General features: G+C 40.4%; 1 protein-coding gene and 1 long non-coding RNA gene across 3 annotated transcripts in view; one reads left to right on the plus strand and one right to left on the minus strand.

Annotated features, from left to right (window-relative positions):
* Positions 1–17,491, plus strand: part of LOC109914705 (calcium-activated potassium channel subunit alpha-1-like) — a 100,520-nt gene extending 83,029 nt beyond the window's left edge. Inside the window, exon 9 of one of the 2 annotated variants that reach the window (XM_048616441.1) lies at positions 16,385–17,491. In XM_048616441.1, coding sequence (XP_048472398.1) covers positions 16,385–16,406 — 22 coding nt within the window. In that variant the 3' untranslated portion in view covers positions 16,407–17,491. The remainder of the gene's footprint in view (positions 1–16,384) is intronic. The other variant, XM_048616440.1, reaches the window with a different exon arrangement.
* LOC125486886 lies at positions 4,373–16,903 on the minus strand. Its single transcript, XR_007265504.1, has 4 exons — positions 16,855–16,903; positions 14,203–14,263; positions 8,332–8,469; positions 4,373–4,829 (listed from the first exon to the last, which is right to left on the minus strand). It is a non-coding gene; the product is annotated as an uncharacterized LOC125486886 (long non-coding RNA).
* Positions 17,492–22,298: the final 4,807 nt, after the last annotated feature.

Raw genomic sequence — 22,298 nt, forward strand, 5'->3', positions numbered from 1 at the left:
CACCTGTTTAGATGAGTTCAGTTCAGTTTTTGAAACCAGTATGTGAGCCCACGGCTCATTGTATACGTACCTGAACACCGGTGACAGCTTTCAAAACTTATTTTAATTAACCTGTTCAAGCCTATTATGACACAGCTCTGGGGCAGGTGGGACTTGAATCTGAACCTTCTGGCCCTAAGGAAGAGACCCCTCTGCTAATAGTTTTCATGTTAACAAAGTGTTGGCAGGTCAGTTGGACTTTTTAATCAACAATACAAACATTTAAAGGCAGACTAGTTGCACGCATGAGGAATTTTTGAACTTTTAATCGTCTCATTTGACTGTCAGCTCGCATTATTGAAAACCTTAAAGATGTATTCTTAAACAAAAACACATTTTCTTTTTAGTAACAAGCTGAATGTGCTGTCAGTTCTTCACTATTTGCAAGTTTGTCTTTCTTCTGCCCATTAACAAATTTATAGGGATTGGAATTGGATTTTGATAGGGAAGGGGGATTTGAGGTTTGGGAGAAAAAATCTTGGATGGTGAGCGTAAGAGGAGGGAAGAAAGATTTGATGGGATAAGTAGAAAGTTTTGCCATGAAGAATGTTAGAGAGGATAGAATGAGGGCATGACAGTTACTGGGAGTGGAAAGTTAGGGGAGAGGTTTAGAGAAGGTCAGTTGGGATGAGTTAGAGGAGTGATTTTAGTTAACTTGTCCAGACACATGTCAGGGGCAGATGGGACTTAAACTAGTGTTTCCTGGGTCAGAAGTAGGAACATTACCACTATACTGCAAGAGCCCCACACCCCAAATCAAGGAAGAATGAGATTGTTAACAATTGAATACCTTATTGAGAGTCTTTGCCCAACTTTGTACTGTAGAGCCCCTGCCATTATTTGTGAAACTGTAGATCAATGAACTTTGCCACAGTTAGTGGAGGAGAAAAGAATTTAGGTAGATTGAGAAAAATCAAAACTGAAGCAAAGTGCAAAATCAGACAAAAATGCCCTTGCTTTTCAACCAAGTGCCAAAACAGCTCCTTTAAGGTGCTGCAGTTTGCCTCTGCCTCCTCAAATATTTCTAAATATTCTCCCCACACTTACTCACTAGGATTAGTAGCCTGTTATTGTTGTTTTTATTTGCTTCTTTTAAAGAAAGTAACCCATTTAACCAATGGCTGCTCATTCCCAATTCTAACTCATAAAGTGTGTCTGGGTGTTTCTGATCACTGTTTTCTATTGGTCCCTTAAAAAAAAACCTCAGCCAAATACATGCTGTAAATGAAGCCAGTCTTATTCATCACTATTTTTCAGCCAACCAGACTGATTCTTGCTGCTCTGTGACATGAGGAAAGCCTTTTTTTAAATACAATGGTTATGATCTGGAATGCATTGTATCATAGCTTTCAATGGGATTTAGTTAAGCACCTGAAAGGAAACCATTTGCGGGACTATGAAGATATGACAGAAGAGGCAGAATCAGCTCAACCGCTATTGCAGAAAGCCAGCACATGTTTCAGTTGCGTAACCACTCTATGGATTTGTTCTATTGTTTTTGCTTAAACAAACTCCTCTATTTTCATCAGAGAAGCAAGAATGTACATGTCAATGTTATTTCTCATTGTGCAGGAATATTTTGTACTCCAGTTATTCCAAACTACAGCTTAGTTAAATAATGGTTGTCAGTCCATAGTCTCTCAAAGGTTCAACCTCTGCAAAGCCAGTGGTACAAGTCTTAAAGTTGCTAAAAATAACTTTCAACTTTTGTATTCTTCCCAAGTGAATTATCCAGTGGTTCAGTTGTTAGATCTCCTGCCGCACAAACAATCTCTTGAAAGTAGGACCTTTAATACAGTAAAATATCACAAGGGAGTCTCATATTTGATGCTCAGCCATGTGAGGTGATGTTAGGGTAGATAGCCAAACGCTTTTTCAAAGAGGAAGGTTTTAAGGAACATTTTAAAGGAGGAAAGAGGTGTAGATAGTTAAGGAGGTTCGGAGAAGTATTTCCAGATCTTTGGTCTTTGGCAACTGAAAGTAGTGAAAGTTAAATTGTAATTTCCTCAGTACCACAAACTTGAAGTAAGGATGCAGCAAGGTTATGGAGAGATTTGAAATCAAAAAAAGTGAGGATTTTAAAATAAATGAAGGTGTTGCTTAACTGTGAACTTTTATTGGGCAGCGAATATAAGGATGAAATGGCAACAGGACTTAGATGAGTAAGGATACCACGGTAGAGTTTTGGTTGACCTCAAGTTGACAGAGGGTAGTATTTGAGATAGAAATGCCATACTAATAATGTGCCTCCTGGCTTCCAATAATCATGTGCCTATCACCCTAAGGCACTCACTGTTGTCATCCATGTTACAGCAACTTTAATAAATACACAATGAGCTAGATTATTGTCCCATGATCTCATAACACAATGTTAAGGTCAAGCTTATATGGAGTGTGGAAAAGCTGTATAGAAGCACTGCTACTAAAAGAGGAACATAATCCAGAATTGTTGAAAACAACTAAAAGCAATAAGAGACCACAGAAAATAAACAAAGAAGACCAGAGCTGAAAGTACAGGGCTACAATGTTCCTGTCCTGACACCGTCAAAATGAAAGGTGACTTGAACCAGAATTGGCTGTTTTTCTGCTCAATTACAGCAGATTTAACTAATAAAACAGAGCAGCTAAAAATAGCTACAGTTTTATCACTATTGGAGAGTGACTGTTACAAAGTGTATTTCTATTCTAAATCTCTCTGTGGAATAAACCAAAAAAAAGGCAGAAGTTTTAAAGATCTTGAAAGCACACCTTGGCCCTCAAGCAAACATAACTTATGCATGGTGCTTATTTAATATGAGGGCCAAAGGCAGAAAAAAAAGCTCATTGATCAATCTGTGATAACATTAACACTCCTCTCAGTAACCTGTGCATTAGGGTAACAGACAATCCAATTATAAACAAGATTGTAGTAGGTATAAGAGATCCTACGTTGAGAGCCTGTCTACTGAGAGAATAGAACATATTTTCAGGAAAACAATCGCTATTGCAGATGTGCTGAAGCTAAAGCACCTTCATGATAGACCAAACTAAGGTTTGCATTAGGTCAATAGACATTACACACCAAAAAGAGCAAAAGGTCAGGGAAAAAGGCAGGAAGCAAATACTTGAAAGGACATCACACAAAGATAAAGAAAGCATGTCCAGAGTACAGAAAGCATATTCTCATTGCAAGAAGCTAAATCATTTTGTGCACAAGTGCTTGGCTAGAAAGAAGCTGGGACAAATGGCTATGTGAGAGATATCAGCCAAAGGTTTTGACAAATCACTTCACAACGTAAAACAAATTGGTTCAGTCAGGTCGATAGATGACAACGGCTGCAATGATGACTACAGAAGAAGTATGTCAAGTTTTTAACATGAAGTGTCAGACAGACATCAGTGTGTCATGCAAAATCATGACCTTCAGAGATCTCAATATGGTGATCCACAAATGAAGCCCTCAAAACTAAAGTTGAGGCTATGTGATGGTACCATACTTGTGCTACACGAACAGTTTATTCTCAAGAAGCTAATGCAATGATTAGAATGAAAATCTGCAGTTCCTTGTCTTGGATGGTAAGCAAAAGCCACTCATCTGACCTGGTGCAAGTTTAAAGCTTCGGCTGGTAACACTCAACATTTCAATAGAGATTTCCAGCATATGGCATTATTGACCACGGAGTTGATCCTAGAGGAGTACAATGATATCCTTACAAATCATCGTTTCACAATACAGAACTTGAGTCCTGCTGGAAATTGACATGTTTTTCCAAGGTGTTGACAATTTGCAAGAAACGCCAAAGTAAGGGAAAACAACAATTGCACTGTATGAAAGAAGATTGTTGATTGGTTGACAAGTGGACTCTGATTGGTAAAGGACAATGTACCAATTAATGATTGGTATATGCCATACTTTATTTAAATAGGTTGAGTCTGAAATAGGGCTCATAAAAGCCATCCTTCAGGATAATGGCTGCCTGACTTCTCAGTATATATTCTGCAAAATCACACATGGGCCTAAAGCTATCAGTTTCAGTGCTGAAAAGTAGCCAGCCTACCACAGATTTCACTGGCAGGATAAGGTATCTCAAAGCTTTAAGCAGCGGGTGATGGTACCTTTTTCAAGCTTCTACTGTGCAGTAGCATCACGAGTGACCAATAACTGAATGCTGCCGTGAAGCCAGAAACTCATTCTGCCTATCACACAAATGAGTAATGCAGTTTATGAATTTCAGTGCCTGTGACACTAAGAGTGTAAGCCATATATCCCAGTGAATGGCAGATCATATTAAACATACCCCTTCAGCTGTTTGCAACAAGCAAGACACTGAATGTACCTAAAAGAAGGGAATATTCAGGGAAGTTACAACTCCAAGAGAATGGTTTAGCATCATGCTAGCAGTGAAACAACCTGGGAAGCTGAGAATCTGTATACAACTCTGAAACGGGACGAGGAGATCTTTTCAATCATTAAAGGAATTTTGCCACAATTTGAGAAGGCATTAATCTTTACTATGCCAGCTGTGAAGGATGGCTACTGGTAAGTGAAGGTAAATGAAAACAGTGTTATAACTGCGTTCTGAATGTCAATGAAGAGATGCAGGTGGTTGTGCATGCTGCCAGGAATTTCCATAGCTCCAGATGAGTATCGATGCAGGTATCACGAGATAGTTTGAGAGTTTCCTAGAATGGAAGCAATTGTGGATGACCTGTTCATATATGGATGTGGAGACACAATAGATGAAACCTTTGCTGACCGTGATGTAATTCTAGTACAGCTGCTTGACAGTGCTTGCCAGATGAACCTGAAACTGAAATGGAAACCGAAATGATTGCAATTAAAGTTATCCAAAGTACATAAGTCATGTATCACAAGTCTTTGCTCAGATTCCAAAAAGACAGATGTAATAGTAACACAGTGGCCAACAAGTGACAAAGCAGTTCAACAATTTGTTGGATTAGTCAACTGTTCATCAAAATTTTTGCCCAGTTTGTTGTCAGAGTGTGAGACATTTTGCCAATTGATTGTCAAGGATATCGGCACTTAGCAGCTTTCATTAAAATCAAGCAACTCATGATGGCAGTGCCCATGCTGAAATGATAAGATGTAAATGATGAAGCCACACTGCAGTGTGACAGGACTTGGAGGCAAACCTAATGCAGTAAGGACGATCCAGTTGCATTTTTTGTCTTAGAATACAGTCCAGAGAGGCCATTTGGACCATCGAGTCTGCGCCAACCCACCAAAGAACATCCCATCCAGACCCAGCACCCCTGCCCCCTTTCCTCATAACCCTGCATTTACCATGGCCAATCCACCTAACCTGCACATCTCTGGACACTATGGGGCAATTTAACATGGCCAATCCACCTAAGGTGTGCATCTTTAGACTGTGGGAGGAAACCTACATAGATACAGAGAATGTGCAAACTCTACAAAACAGTCATCCAAGGCCAGAATTGAACCTTGGTCTCTGGTGCTGTGAGGTAACAGCACTAACCCCTGGGCCACTGTGCTGTTCCTGATTTTTTTCTATTTAGGGTGTTATGCAAATGAAATAATTGAGAAAAATTGTCTGGCCATTGTCTTTGCTTGAAAGAGACAAAATGACAGTGATGTTTGGGAGTAGTGATGTCAAGGACAGTCCTTCAGGACTCCATCAGCATTTTTCCTGCGCTTAGTGACATAGGTTTGTGAATACTGCAGAAGTAATGAAGTGTTAAGTTCCTCTTTAATGTCTGAAGGAAAGGGCAGTGAACAATGTAGCAGTATTGTGGCTGACTGACCACAATGTTCTTTGTACAAGAGAGAGAATTGGCTAATTCAATTTTATTTTCTTCTCAGGATAGAATCTTACGTGCTCTGTAGTGTGACGGTGCAAGCCATTAATGGTACTCTCATGTTTCTCTAAGGTGGGAAGGAGGAAAGCAAAGGGATTTTTATTTTGTCATGCAGTGGAGAAAATTTAAGCTGTCAAACTAAATTTATTGAACAATCAACTTTCGATTCTTCTTACAAAGAAGATGAGCAGGTTTATAAACCTACCAGATTTGGCTAACTTTTCTTTCTCCATAGCATCGAAAGGCAATGATTTTGAGAAAATTGCATCCAGTTTCTTGCTTTTTTGTAATACTTCATCGAGGGTCAAGAGGAACACAGGACTCTATGTGGAGTGGGGAGGTGCCTGGAGCGTGTAAGTAGACAGCACAGAGGGTATGTAAGGTTTAGTGGTGTTCGGGATTAGGATGGGTGACAGCAAGTGAGAGATGATGTTGCAGGCAATAATGAAAGCAGTGGAGCATGAACCTTGGTGGCAGATGGGTGCAGAGATTGACTGAATGTCAGGCATTATTTTATAGGCTTTGGCACTAAAGCTGGCAGAGTGGAGAAGGATGTTGAGCTTGTTCCTATGATGCTAGGCATTGCTCCACGTGGCTGAGTATGCATTAACCCAGGTGGTAGTGTCAGACCAGGCTGGCATGGTCTGCTGTCACGGCCCCCGTTGCTGGGCCTGGGGAAGGAGAAGTCCTGCCGGACCTGTAGGTTCCTAATGTCCCCCTGTCTGGGGCAAATGTGCAGGACAGCTCTGTACTGACAGTCTTTGTGCAGGTACACATAACCTTTTAAAGATAATGCAGGCACAAGGGTTGCCAGTGAATCCTGGCTTACCCTGTTAGTGCTGAGTTAATGTGGGAACAGTGTGTGGTAAGATAGGCTGATAATTGGACATGATACTCTCTGTAAGAGGCAGAAACTCCAAGTAATGCAGCGAGTTTGATAAGATATGGTAAGAATCCTGCTTGATAAAAACTGAAAGAACTGCGGATGCTGTAAATCAGGAACAAAAACAGAAGTTACTGGTAAAGCTCAGCGGGTCTGGCAGCATCTGTGAAGGGAAAAACAGAATTAACATTTCAGGTCGGGTGACCCTTCCTCAGAACTGTTCTGCTTGGTCTGACTCCATCAGACTTGACGTGAATTGGTCCTAGCCAAAACAAACTAAAGCTTCAGCTCTATGTGTGGCGTGCACCTACAGACACTGAAGAGAATAATGAACTGCCAATGCATGAGAACAGTTGGCTGCGTAATATGTAACTTGCTAACACTGTGTAAATGATAATGCATCCAAAGTGTTTTGATGCTTTTATTGTATGAAAAGGGGGATGTTTGGGATAAAAACGCAATACTGTACTGACATGTCTTCTGGCTTCTAGTAGTATGGAACCTCTACTGTGAGGCATAAGCTGGACTATCATCCTGCAAACTGGTAATAGATAGAATGTGGGAGGTCAGCCAGGAGTGTGCGGGAATGGTCAATTCCCTAGGTCATCAAACCAGGAGGATTTTCTTCTGAGCTGAGGCAAGACCGAGTCAGGGGATATTGTGAAGTTGGCAAAGGGCTCTTAGTGATAACACAACTGTAGCCGGAGGCTCATCCCACGGTTAAATATAACACCAAACAGTCTGGCTGATGCTCAGATTGCCAGGGAGTTACTGGAGGCAAGGGAGCTGAATATATTTCCTAGAATTGCTGGTTGGCTATTGTGACAGTTTTGTAACCAAATGCAGTAATATTAGTAAATATTTTTAAAAAGCAAATATACATTACAATTTGTATTTAAGCAAATGTATATATAAAGACCTCTTAGTTATCAATAATTGTTCGCAAATTCAGTTTCACATCTTATCATCATACAGACAGAAATGTAAAAGTACACATGCATATCTGAATATAGGTATTGAGATCACATACCCAAGGACAGAGGTATTGCTATTTTACATTGTACAAAATTCTAAAGGAAAAGCTGAGCCTAGCAGGTCACTTTCTCCTGTCATTTGAGTTTTAATAAAGATCCTGTCATCTCCCCTTAATTTCTATTATACAATACATTTAAACACAAGTTTTCATTGGCAACTCATATCATTTGTGCATAGACAAATGATTACTAGAAAAATTACTGATATGCCTCTCGGACCCTGCTGTTGGATTTCAGTGGTATCAGTATATCTTTCATTGCCATGATCATCTCCAATACCTTTAAAAGGATCTGGATCTTTCAACTTCCAGATCAATTAAAATTGGTGATGTGGTTAGGTGGGCCATCTTTAGGTTTTTTTTTAAACTGATTCACAGCTTTAACTGTCTGTACAAATTCCTGCTGATCACCACTGAACATACTCTGCCCTTTTACTTTTTCTGCATTCAATGACTTCTTTCTGAAAGCATTTCCACAGAGTATATCACTCTCTCTATATTGGGAAAGATCTCCTTGCCCTTTGATTACTCTCGGAGGATCTTGCGTTTTTTTTACCTTTTTCAATGGCAGTTTTTCCTTCTCTCTCAGGAGTGCTTGCAATCAACGGTCTGTTTTTTTTTGCAAATTATGAGTCCAAGATTTGAAAATGGCTCACATTTCTCCAGAGAAGCCTCCATGCTCTCTTTCACATTCCTGGACAGAAAAGTACGAAAATATCATCAGGAAGATTGCTTTTGAATACAACTTTGTCTCTATTTTCAGCATCAGTAGTTTCGCTGAACCTCTGCATTTTCCTTTAATCTTCCATATAGACTGACAGGGGCATCACTGTTTCCTTGCTGTTTGTGATCAAGAATCTTCACACTGTGCCCCACACTATCTTGTTGCTTTGTAGAACCCAGATCTGTGGAATATCTCACTACTTTAAGGACTCGCGTACATCAATGGGCTAAAAAAAATCAAAGTTTGCTTTCAATTAATTGCTACTTTATTCATTTTGTGTAATCTTCACCTCTTTTCGATCTTGGCCTGAGCTATAGGTCGTGCACCTAATGGAACCAGATTCTTTTGAGTTGCCCACAGGCGCTGACCTCTGCTGTTACCTCTGTTCATGCACCTACATCAGTCACAATGGCCTCTTGTTATCATCCGTAGGGAAAAGAACTTCACTCTGGGTTATCCTTCAACAGAATCTGTAGAGAGACATCATTAAAGCGTGGTGCTACTTTTTGCCTGGTCTCTGATCTCTCTAGGGATGGGTGGCAGTGATGAGCAGGAGTTGATGGGTTGTAGAGAATGAAGTGCTGTCTAGGTGTCTTTTAAAGATGGTACCTGGATGTTGGCATCCAGAAGCTATGGCCAGCTCCAAAACATTCTGCCAAAAAAACTTGACATTTCACCCATGCGTGCAAATATAATGAGCTGAGAAGAATGTAATGATATAAAAAAGCCAACCTTTCCCACAAGCAGAAATAACTCCTGCTTTTCAGCTCATCTCAATACATAGTGCTCACCAAGACTCCTCCCACCATCTTTCCCTTCACAACCGACGTACATGGTACCAGTGTGTACCATTTACGAGGTGCCCTGCCATAACTCAGCATTGGTTCCTTTGACAGCACTTTCCAAACCCATGCCAATTTGAAAGATAATGACAACCTGCATCAGAATACCACCAACAGCAAGTTCCCATCCAAGGCTCAGACCATCCAGATTTGGAACCATACCACCATTCCTTTCACTGTCGCTGGGTCAAAATCCAGAAACCCTGTTCCTAACAGCGCTATGGGTGTCCCTACACCCCAAGGACTGCAGCAGTTTAAGAAGACTGCTCACATCATGTTCTCCTGGCAATCAATACTGGTCTGGTCAGCGATGCCCACTGCCCTATTAACAAATAGCCAAGATTGGTATTTTTGTTGTTTTGTGTGCTACTTATACTTCCACAATTCTACTCACAATGTAACCAGGAAATTTAAACCTGTAAACAAATAATTCCAATCACATGTAATTTTCTCAGAAGGTTTTTTTCATCTATCCCTTTATATATACTCTCCCTTACAATATGAATCTGCTACATTCAGTGAGTGGGACCATCAGTTTGGTCACTTGTTCTTCTCACAATGATGGGCAAGTATTGCCTGGAGCATTACATTATCTCAAACACATCCTTCCATGGCTTTCAGTAGCATCATCACCCTTCGGTTATTGTGGTAATCTCGACTTTAAAAAAAAACACTTGCAGGCAACTTATAAACATAACAGCAATCTTTGAAACCTGCAGTCATTAAAAATAGTCTAACAGTTGTACAGTTCTTTGCTAAGAGGAGGCACATTGAGTCATTGTCAAGAAATTATTATAGAATCGTAATTCTAATGAACCAATTTTACATAGAATTCTTCACATCAATGTACTATATTGATTGGAAGTGATGCGACAAGAGCATTTTACTGTCACAACTGTTGTGTAAAAAAACAATCACTCAAATTGTTTCCTGCTTGTTTCTACTTTGTCATTTTCTGCAAATGGCTATGATGCGAAGAAATGGAAATGTTATGGAATTGGTGGTAAATTATTAATCCTCAGGTTATTTAAGAACCCTGTAGATTCCTATTTATCTGTTTATAATTTTCTGCTTGATTACTGAGGCCTGAAAGTTGCCTTGTGTTTCCTCTGTTGTCTGAAATTGAGCTGAAGGACTATGGGGAAATGTGAAACCATCATCCACAAAAAATTCAACCCTATAACTTGGAAGTCCTTTTACTTGCGCTCCCTGCATACCAAACCCGATGGTTCCTATCCCTTTATTGTAGTATGCTGACGAAAACCGTCCGGAAAGCCTGGTGCACTCTGTTAATGCAGTTCTGTCTGTAACATGCTCAGCTGATCAGCCCTACTTTCCTGTAATAAAACAAAGACAGATTGACAGGGCCCTTGGCCGTGTCCAACCCATCTCCTGCACTTCTACACTCACGCCTTCTCTTCCCTCCCACACTGACAGGGTCCCTCTGGTCCTCACTTACCATCCCACCAGCCTCCACATCCAAAAAGATTGTAAGCCACTAGTTCAGTCACTTTCAACAGGATGCCACAACCAGACACACACTCCCCCGCCCCTCCTTTGTCGGCAATCCGCAGGGACCGTTCGGTCAGGGAGACCCTGGTCTATTCCTCCTCCATTCCTGACACCTCCCCACATCCCCATGGCACCTTCCCACGCAATCTCAGAAGGTGGAACTCTTGTCCATTTACCTCCGCCCTCCTCACCATCCAAGGCCCCAGACATACCTTCCAGGTAAAGCAACAATTTACCTGCACTTTGCTCAATCTAGTTTATTGTATTTGCCTCTCACAACATGGTCTCCTCTACACTGGGGAGTCAAGATGCAGACTGGTGACCACTTTGCAGAACGCCTACCTCTGTTGTAAAAATGACCCCGAACTTGCAGTTGCCTGCCACTTCAACACACCACCATGTTCCCACACTGACACTTCTGTCACGGGCCTGCTGCAGTGTTCCAGCAAGCCTCAACCCAAGCTCAAAGAACAAGATCTCATCTTCCATGTGGGGACCCTGCAGCCTCTAGGACTCAACATCGATTTTAGAGCCTATTTCTGTCCTTCCATGTTCTTTTTACTCACCTTCAAACCTTGGGCCCGTCATGACATGTGTTGCTTTCAGCACAGCCTACTCACTTTGTCCTACTCTCAGGTTTCATTATCACTTATTCGGCTTCCCTCAGTCTTGGCCTCCTATTAATAATCCCCACATCTGCCTACCCCTTTCATATCTCTCGCTGGGCTCAGTCTCACTTATCCACTCACCTCTCCCCCTACACCTACCCCAGCATTAAAACCACCTTATCCTGGCTGCGATCAGTTCTGATGAAGGGTCACTGGACTTAAAATGTTAACTGTGCTTTCTTAGATGCTGCCAGACCTGCTGCGTTTCACCAGCATTTTCTGTTTTAGTCCAACTCTTTGTCTACACTCAGCAGAATTTTCGACAATGATTCTGCTTATTCAGATTGGAATAGACCTTATGCTTTCACAGACACAAAGCCAGCTTTCTCTGCCCATTAAGACTGTACACTATGTGACGATCTTCCTGAAATCTACCCAATTCCTTATTTTCTGCACAGTCTGAAGGAATTTGCCATTTCTTAAAAAGTGGATTTTGATTCTAATTAGATCGTAATTTATCACCAAGTTTGAAAGAATTGACAAAGAACCTTTCTGATTAGAACACATTTCTGGATCCATGACTCATATTGCATTTAAGAGGATTCACATATTTGGTTCACTTCCTGAAGGGGTTCTGTCTAATGCTCTCATTGGTTGAATGACAATAACCCGGTATAAAAATCAGTAAAAAAAAAAATTCTCAAAACATTCTTCTAATTTTACGCACTTCTTGCTGAGTAGTTTATTACTTTGGAAAATATTTCCAAAGATCTCATAATGTCTGAACTATTGAATTGCCAGGTCTTAAGCTTCCAGCCTGTCACCACCTGTCGTGGGGACCAATCCCTGTTCTAGTCCCACTTGGTGTTTCAACCTTTGGTTCAAAATAAATAACGAAACTAATGGTTTTTACAAGTTCCACAAATGTATCTAAATGCCCATACAAAACATATTCAAATTCCTTATCAGCAGCAACACAAATATAAAATCCATGTTTGCAATTTCAACTCATGGCAGACTCTCTGTTCATATACCTACTGTATCCTGTACTTTATACCAGTAGTGCTACACTGCTAGCCCACTATAAATGGAATAGATTTCCAAACAGCAACTGACAGCACATTTCAACAAGCATTTTTGCCTGTCTGTGTTGCCTCGCTGAGCGAAATGGGGTAAAAGCCCAATAGCCCCACATAAGGAACAGAAGGGCAGCACAGTGGTTAGCACTGCTACCTCATAGTGCCAGGGTCCCATGTTCGATTCCAGCCTCCGGTGACTGTCTGTGTGGAGTTTACACGCCCTCCCAGCGTTTGTGTGGGTTTTCTTCGGGTGCTCCGGTTTCCTCCCACATTCCAAAAGTGTGCAGGCTAGGTGGATTGGCCATGGGAAATTGCCCATAATTTTCAAGGGTGTGCAGATTAGGTGGGTTACAGGGGAATGGATCTGGGTGGGATGCTGTGAGGGTTGGTGTGGACTTGTTGGGCCGAAGGGCCTGTTTCCACACTGTATGGATTCTATGGAAGTCCACTCACGTCCATAGGTTCCATTTCTTTACCAATTGCAAGAACAGGCTCAGTAGCTCAGTCGGGTCACGTTCATCAGTACCACTTGCCCAGAATATTGAAGTAATTCCATATTGCTCTGAAACAGTGCAGACACTTGGAAAAAGACCCTCACAAAAGTAAGGTAGCAGAAGTTGACAACAATACAGGTTTTCAACCTGTATTTCAATCTATATTTGGATAAATATACTTTCATCCATCAACCTTCAACACTGGGTTTTCCTCTACTTGTACCGTGCTTTACAATAAAATAAAACAAAAATGGTGGCCTGGGGAGGATAAAATAATTTCACAACCTATACATACAGCCATTAATCTTTTGCAAACAGCTACTTCTCCAGCAAATTTCTTTTAAAAAAGAAAGAGATTAGCTGGCTCAGCTGAGCTGATTTTTTTCCTAAAGCCTATTCAGGTAAAGGCCAGGGGTCAGTGGTGTTGTAGAGAATTCCTTGTAATCCTTTAAGTTCATTTGAGATAGTCACAGTGTACATCTAAGCATAGTTTTCCTCTTAGCATATTAAATTCATAGATCATGTGCTTCCTCAATCTTCATAGTTTCTGACAAAACACCTTATAAGATTCCCCAGAGGCTGGTAATCGATAAAGAGAAATAAGGTGGTGGTAGATGTTTTTGTTTACCTTGCACCACCAACCCAGCAGTACCTTTCCGACTTTGTGGAAATGACAGGGTATTGATTAAATTTGCTTGTAACTATTGACAGCACATCAATTCCGCAACAACCATTGACAATCTGTACTGGCTAAGAAACTATGTTTCGCTCCAAGACAAAAAAAATCATTTTATGACAGTGTTATCTTTGGGAAATGTAATCATCTATTGGACTTGGATTCATGAAAGAAATTGCTTTATTTAATCACTTTAAAATCACTTTACATGTTCTTCAAAAGAACATGTAAATACATAGCTCTGTAATCTTTCAACTGTCTGAGCAAGAATAAGGGGCTTCAAGAGAAATTGCCTACATCAGCTTGAGGTGAAGGTGGATCATACGTCAGATATTCACAATATCACAGTCCAACCAAATCCTGCTTTGCCAGACAACCAATATCGAGTGGGAAATGAATAAACTCTTCAGTTTTAAATGTAACTGATTCTGCTTCTGATATGATGAGCTTTTAGAATATACTTTAAAAGACAAAATATATTTGCTACTGTACCTGTGCGAAATGGGATGATGCCATGCCAAGCTGTTATTATGTGCAGTGGTCTCACTGACTCCTGAATCAAAAGTGAAGGGTTTTTTTCAAAAAAAAAAGAGATTTAGTACATAAAGTCATGAGTTGCATTGCCTTTTACAAATTTAAACTAATTTCCATCAGGTTAGAGCAGTTTGCAAAAACAATATTATTGCATCTGAAAATGCATGACAAAAAAGTTTCTAAAAGCTCCTAGCGGTCATCATATCAATGAAGGAAATGACATAAGTGACAACATCATCCTCTTCTAGTCCTGTGTGTGCAAATAACACGCCCCATTCAGGGAAAATGGCCTCCCAGTTCCTCCTCTGGGCTTTAACCATCAATCAAATTACCTGTAGGGTAAGGAGTCCTGAGGACTGAGAGTTCTTTCACAAGATCTTATGAGGGGCTTAATTTTCACTTAGCAACCACATGTCTCTTGCAGGAAATATTCAAGAGTTGGTTTAACTGCATTGTTGAACGGTCATGGGGTCATTTCAACTAATGGTAACAGGTTGAATTCAAGTCAAGTGATGGTTTTACGCCCCAACATTTAACTTTCCGTTGGTTATTGAAGCATATATTTGGTCCTATTATTAAAAAGGTCTCTGGGGGCTCTTATGGTGTTGTGGTAGTGTCCCTACCTCTGAGCCAGGGCCAGGGTTAAAATTTACTTCACCTGACGAAGAAGCTTGTGATTTTAAATAAAACTGTTGGATTATAACCTGGTGTCATGTGACTTCTGACTTTGTCCACCCCAGTCCAACACTAGCACCTCCACATCACGTGCTCATGTATAATATCCCCGGACAGGGAAGAAGAATTAGTAGAAAAAATGGGTTCTTGTGGCACAGTGATAGTGCCACTACCTCAGAAGGTCCAAGTCCCACCTGCCTCAGACACTGCGTCACAACATGTCTGAACCAATTCTATCTATATTCTCAACCGATTTGAAATGAGTTTGGTAACAGCTAGTTAATACAGCAACAATCAGAAGTGAAATATCTGGGTTCAAGTGAAACAGGATTGTGACCCTAAGTTGCCTTGTTCTGGTTGGGTGAACTAGGTTAAAGATAGCTAGGGAGCTCCTGAATTCTACTACCTGTTTGTTGACACCAGTCTGAAGGTTTAGTCCTGTTCAAATAACATTCTCAATTTGTGATAGACTTGGATGTTTTACAAATGTCTGTGCACAATCATCTAGGACCCCAAATGGTTGAATGCTTGACCAGGAAACTATGTACCCAAGTGTGAACATAGCTTGTCATTTCAACTTTCTTGCTTCAGTTGAGTGAATCACATCAGCGTTTAGCAAATGACAGACTGTGGAATAGTTAAGTATTGCGTCTCTGAGGTGGTGAAAAAGCTGACATGGACACAAACTGTCTCATTCACAAGCTGGATAGCATAATAGATGAACAAGGCACGACACAGCCCTCACTGTGGGTCTGGGAAAGTATATAAAATCCACACTGCCTGTTAGGCCTAGTAACAGAGGGCACATAGAGGCATGATGGAGTAAAAGGAGGAGAAAAGAAATTTGCCTGTAAAATTGAATGATCTCACAATATCAAACAAGACTTCATACTTTTATTGGTTTTTACAAAAGCTGTCAAAATGAAATGTAGTCATTCTTTTGTTGCTTTGATTTTATTTTGCATTTACAATCCCTCTGAGTCATATTCTTATAGTTTCAAAGCAATTGAATCAGTTTAGGGGAGACTGCATTCTAATCCTAGAAAAAAGAAGCTTTTTTTCACTCTTGTCTCTCTAACTCTAGTCCACTGGGAACCCTGCACATAAAAACCCTATCAATAATTCAGGTGTTCTGATTACTTTAAAAGTTCCATTGAATTACAACTACAAAAAAAAATGTCTGCTTGACGTGAAGATGAATGTGGATGGACACTGCAGAATGCTGGCAACCTGTAGATCATGTCAGAACAGATTGTAACTTTATCATTCTGTCACATGGAATAATTTAAACCACTTAATCAGTCAGAACCACAGTGGAGGAGGTAACATGTCATGAATTCCAATTTTACAATCTGTCAAACATGCAACAGCGTTAACAATTTTTTTTTCCAGCCCACAAAACTAACCACAATGTTTGTTTCTCTCTTTCTCTCACTCTTCTCTGGGTCGTTCCTGCTGTTTCCAGAAAAGAAATGGTTTACAGATGAAACTGATAACACCTTCCCTAGGAACATTCAGATCAAACCAATGAGCACTCACATGGCTAATCAAATCAATCAGTACAAATCTACCAGCAGTTTGATCCCACCCATCAGAGAGGTAGAAGATGAATGTTGATGCCTGTATGAACTTCGGTCTGAAGGAGAGACTTTGTAAAGCTCCTTTGGCAGGATGCTGGCTTTGACGCTCCATTGATCTTTGTGTTCTATCACAGACAGGTGAAGGATCATGGACTCTACACCACCAAGAAGAAGTAATAGTCTGCCCTTGACAGTTTTCTGCTTGTCCAGCATGGAATCACAGGTTTTATTGGATTATTTTGCTGATGACTTGAAGACAATCGACACAGACTGAATATTATGGCCATTTATGTTTAAAAATGTATTATTTTATAAATGCAATATCTACCATCTTCAATTTTGTAGCTTCGCTTACCTTCTGTTTGTGACCAGACTCTTATTTTGTTCCTCTTTTGTTTCCCCTGTGGAGGATGAAGGTCACAAAATATCAGTTCAATGCACCCAATCCCTCAACAAAAACAGTTTTTAAAAAAACCGTACACTTCTAGCAGCAGCAGATGAGGCTTCCAATGTTGCCTGATAACTAGCATGTTAGCGCTATCAGAATATATGCTGTTATCTATCCTTGTGTTGAGATAGGGCGTAGACCAAGTCCTGTATTAAAGATTGTTCCACATTACAACGTTGCCATCTTTTCATGATCCTGTTCTGATTTATTTTTTCTGCTAAGATGAAAGTAAACCTTACAAGGTCTTCTAGGACAGAGAACACTGCAAGCCAAGGGCTCTTTTTTTTTCTCCTGAACACTGTTCATTCTCTCCATCCTTAAGCTTGTTTTAAAAGAAAAAAAATTGATGTACTTCAAAGTAGTTAACACATGCCAGAGAGATAGAAGATCATTCTTTGCAGTCGATCCTGGGAGGATAAAGAGACGATGTTAACTCAGCAAGGTAGGAAATATTAATGCAGAGTTGTCTGAAGCAAGCCTACACACATTGTTTCAAGCAGCTCTTATTGATTCCAGAAGTTCAGTTTTGGTTCCTGGTGTGACCCACACCCACCCCCCCACTCCCCCCCACTCCACCCCACCCCACCCCACCCCACCCCACCTCCCTTGTAGTATCGAAAGCCATCTTGTCCAGCATCATGAGGTCAGAGGGAATAGAAACAAACAAAACGGAAAGAATGCTGGACCAGGCCTACTGCAAACTCACGTCAGGAAAAGATACATGGCAGGCAATCCTATTGTTTCTGCATGCCCTGCTGTGTCAGTTCCATCAGTTATAGACTCTGACTTTAGCTAAGACTATCTCAGCTTTAATGTCTGTTCTCCAGCTGCAGCACTGAACACATCCATATCGCTACCCAACAACACTATGTTCTGGAGTGATTTTTGAATTGTGATTACTTTGTTGTTATATTTTGTAGGAAGTAGAGTGAAACAATTGTGAATAAAATATATTAATATTAATTGGATTGTTAACAAGGAGAACTTGCTAGCCTGTTTTAAGGATTTGCGCTTCAGCACCTTCCATTCAGTTCGACTCTTTCATGATGCCAGAGTCTGGGAATTCAGTGGATGACTACATAACAACAAAAAAAACTAACTTTACTACTCTTACTGAAAAATGCACATTTTCAATATTTTAGCATGTTTTCTGTTCTGCATTTACGCACTTTTATTTCTATCAGTTTTTGTTTTGTCACTCCCTGTTGTTCTTTCTCTTTGCTGTCACCTCTTCATCATCAACTATGAAGATGGAGAATTCTTACAGGGAGTGACCTTTTTCTCTTAACTTTTGTTTTTAGTTTGCATTTTTTTTTCTGCTAAGTAATTAGAGGAGATAATATGATGGTGCTCAGACCCAATCTACCTGGCTCTGTCATATATGATATCTGGTGATAATATTTTGTCTTGTACAAAAAGAGTTTGTACATATATTGTACATGGTTTCATTTTGTATTTTTTCTCAAATTAAAATTGTTGTATTTGTGTTCAATGAAGCAACGTTGTGGGGTCCTTAGAGTCTCTGCTTTAATTTCACCAGTTGTGTCAGATCACCATTAACACGCAAAAGGCCTTTTAACGTTTATATTTTAGATCGAGTCTCAGAGACTCAGAGTACTTTGTTGCAACTGGTATTTGCTATTTCTTTTCACAGCTAAAATTCAGAAAAGCTTGTACCAGGGTCATTTTATCCCCATAAGAAAATACCTTTGAGATGTAGCAGAGGTTAGTGCAGGCTTTCAAGAGGAAAATCAGTGAGTTCAAGAACGAATAGGCGAAAAGGGGATACAGGCCTTTTTCATGACATGAGCTTCCATATTTCCCAAATTGCCAACTAGGACAAAATTAGGAAGAAATAAAGAGGTTTCAAGATGGATTAGACAAGTTTTGAGATTGAGCAAATACATCACAGATGCAGTAGGAAACACCTGGGTCCCACTTTGTACACTATTCACTGGAAGCAAGTGTGCTGATGCCGCAAGCAGTTAGAAAAGTATATGATTTGTTGGCTTTTCATTACAAGGGAGTACAGGAGTAAGGATGTTTTGCTGCAACTCTAAAGGGCATTGGTGAGACCTCACCCACAGTATTGTGTGTAGTTTTGGTCTCCTTACTTAAAATATATACTTACCATAGAGGAAGTTCAGCAAAGTTTCATCACCATGCTTCCTGGAATAGTAGGTTTGTTATATGAAGAGAGAGATCGGGTTGACTGAGCCAGTATTCACTGGAGTTTAGAAAAATGAGAGGAGATCTCATTAAAATTCTAGTAGGCTGGACAGACTGACAGAACTGGGACGAGGGCAAAACAAGGATGATGGTCTCTAAGTAGGCTATAGATTAGATAGGAGGAGAAACGTCTTCACTCAGAGGGTGGTAATGCTGCAGAATTCTCGACCACATAGTGAGGTGGAGGCTGAGTTACAACATAATTAAGAAAGAAATAGATGGATTTCAATGAATGACTGATCATTCAACTCAATAACCAGTTCCTGCTTTTCCCCATTTTCTTTGATCCTTTTAGCCAAAGGTGCTATATCCAACTCCTTCTTTAAATCATAAAATGTTTGTCCTAGACTGCCTTCTGTGCTGGTGACTTCCACAGGCTCACCATTCTCTGGATAAAGAAATTACTTCTCATCTCAGTTATAGAGTCATACAGCACAGAAACAGACCCTTCAATCCAACTCATCTGTGCCGACCAGACATCCCAATCTGACCTCGTCCCATTTGCCAGCATTTGGCACATATCCCTCTAGACACTTCCTATTCATATACCCGTCCAAGCACCTTTTATATGTTGTAATTGTATCTGCCTCCACCACTTCCTCTGACTGCTCATTCCATACATGAACCATCCTCAGATACTTTTCAAATTCTCCCCCCTCTCACATTAAACCTATGTCCTCTAGTTGTGGATGCCGCACCCTTTACTTGCCCCTCATAATTTTATAACCCTCTATAAAGGTCACCCCTCAGTTTCTGACGCTCCAGGGAAAAAGCCCTAGCCTATGCAGCCTCTACCTTTAGTTCAAACCCTCCAGTCCCAGCAACATCCCTATAAATCTTTTCTGCACCCTCTCAAGTTTAACAACATCCTTCGTACAGAAAGGCATCCAGAATTTTACCCAGTATTTCAAAAGTGGCCTCACGAATGTCATAGAGCCATAGACTTATACAGCACAGAAACAGACCTGTACAGCCACAACATGATGTCCCAACTCCTGTACTCAATGGGCTGACCAATGAAAGTAAGTGTGCCAAATGTTTTCTTCACCAACCTGTCTACCTGCGAATCCACTTTCAAGGAGCTATGTACCTGCACCCCTGGGTCTCTTTGTTTGGCAACACTCCCCAGGGCCTTACTATTAATTCTATAAGTCCTGCCCCTGTTGTCATAAATGCCCTACGCTGCATCCTTACACTGTGACCCCCTGGTTCTGGACTCCCCAGTTATCAGGAACACCATTCCTACATCTTAGTTTGATATAAGATCCCCCCATTCTTCTGAACTCCAATATAATCCTATATAATCAAATATGATCCTAACCAATTCAACCACTCCCCATACATCAGTCCCAGCACTGATGTCTGGGAAAACTTTATTACACTCTCTTGAAAGTGAGAACATCCTTTCTCAGATTAGGAGACCAAAATTGCACACAATATTCCAGACATGTTTTCACCAAGGCCCTGTATAATTGCAGCAAGATATCACTGCTCCTGTACTAAAATCCTCACAGCATGAATGCCAAAATACAGTTTGCCTTCGTTACCACCTGCTGCACCCACACATTTACCTTGTGTTCAAGGATAACCATGTCTCATTACATATCCTCTTCTTAATTTAAAGCCATTCAGATAACAATTTGCCTCTTGTTTTTGCTACCAAAGTGAATAACCTCACTTTGTTCACATTATACTGCGTTTGCCCACACACACAGCCTATCAAAATCACACTAAAGCATCTCTGCATCCACTTCACAGCTTACCCTCCCACCCAGCTTATATTTAGTTCCCTCATGTAAATCATATACACACATGTTAGCACTGATCCTTGCAGTAATCACTACCTACCATTTGGAAAAAAGACTCCTAATGTTCTTAGTCTTTATGCCTGTCTGCCAACCTGCTTTCTATCCATGTACCCTCAATCTTTGACCTCACTTTAATTTTATGTACTGATGCCTTCTGTGGGGCTTTGTTGAAAGCCTTCTGAAAGTCCAAATAAACTACATCTGCTGGCTTTCCCTTCTCAACTCTATGAATTACATCTGCAAAGATTCCACAACATTTGTCAAATATGATTTCCCTTTTGTACATCCATGCTGATTCTGTCCAATCCTGCCACTATTCTTCAATTTTCAGCTACTAACTCTTTTACAATGGACTCTAGCAATTTCCCCACTATTGACATCAGACTGATTGGTTTTCTCTCTGCTTCCTTTTTTAGATAGATGGGTTCCATTAGCTACCCTCCAATCTGTAGGCACTGTTCCAAAGTCTATAGAAGCTTTGATGATAAACACCAATTCATCCACTATTTCTAGGGATTCTTCCTTAAGTACTTGGAATGTACATTATCAGGTCTTGGGGATTTATCTGCCTTCCATCTCATGAATTTCCCCAGCACCATTTCCTTACTAATCCTGATTTCCTTCAGTTCCTCCCTGTCACTAACATTTCTGGTGTGTTGTTTGTTTCCTCCTTTGTGAACACAAAACCAAAGTAGTTAGTCAGTCATTTTCTTTTCTCCCCCATTATAAATTCCCCTATTTCTGACTGAGGGGTCTATGTTTGTTTTCACTGATCTTCATCTCTTCACATACCTATAGAAACTTTTACAGTCAGTTTTTATGTTGTCTGTTGGCGTACTCATGTTCTATTTTTCCTTTCTTAATCAACCATTTATCCTCCTTTGCTGAATTCTAAACTGCTCCCCATTTCTCAGGTCTGTTTTTTTTTGGTCAATTCGTACACCTCCTTGGACCTGATACTATTTTTAATTTTCCTCGTAAACCAAGATTTGGCTACCTTTCCCATTTTACTTTTGAACCAGACGGGAATGAATGATTGTTGCAGTTTATCCATGCATTCTTTGAATGTTTGCCACTGCCTTTCCACCATCATCCCTTTAAGTAATGGCTCCCGATCTACCATAGTCAGCTCGAGCCTCATATCATTATAGCTGCTTCTATTTAGATTCAGGACCCTAGTCTCAGAATCAACTACATCACTGTTCATCTTGATGAGGAATTCTGTTATGGTCACTCCTCCTAAAGAAGCCTTGCACAACTAGATTGCCAATTATTCCTTTCTCATTACACAACAACCCAGTCTATTGCGGGGAG

Source organism: Rhincodon typus, chromosome 34, assembly GCF_021869965.1.
Source record: "Rhincodon typus isolate 14 chromosome 34, sRhiTyp1.1, whole genome shotgun sequence".
Lineage (NCBI taxonomy): Eukaryota > Metazoa > Chordata > Chondrichthyes > Orectolobiformes > Rhincodontidae > Rhincodon > Rhincodon typus.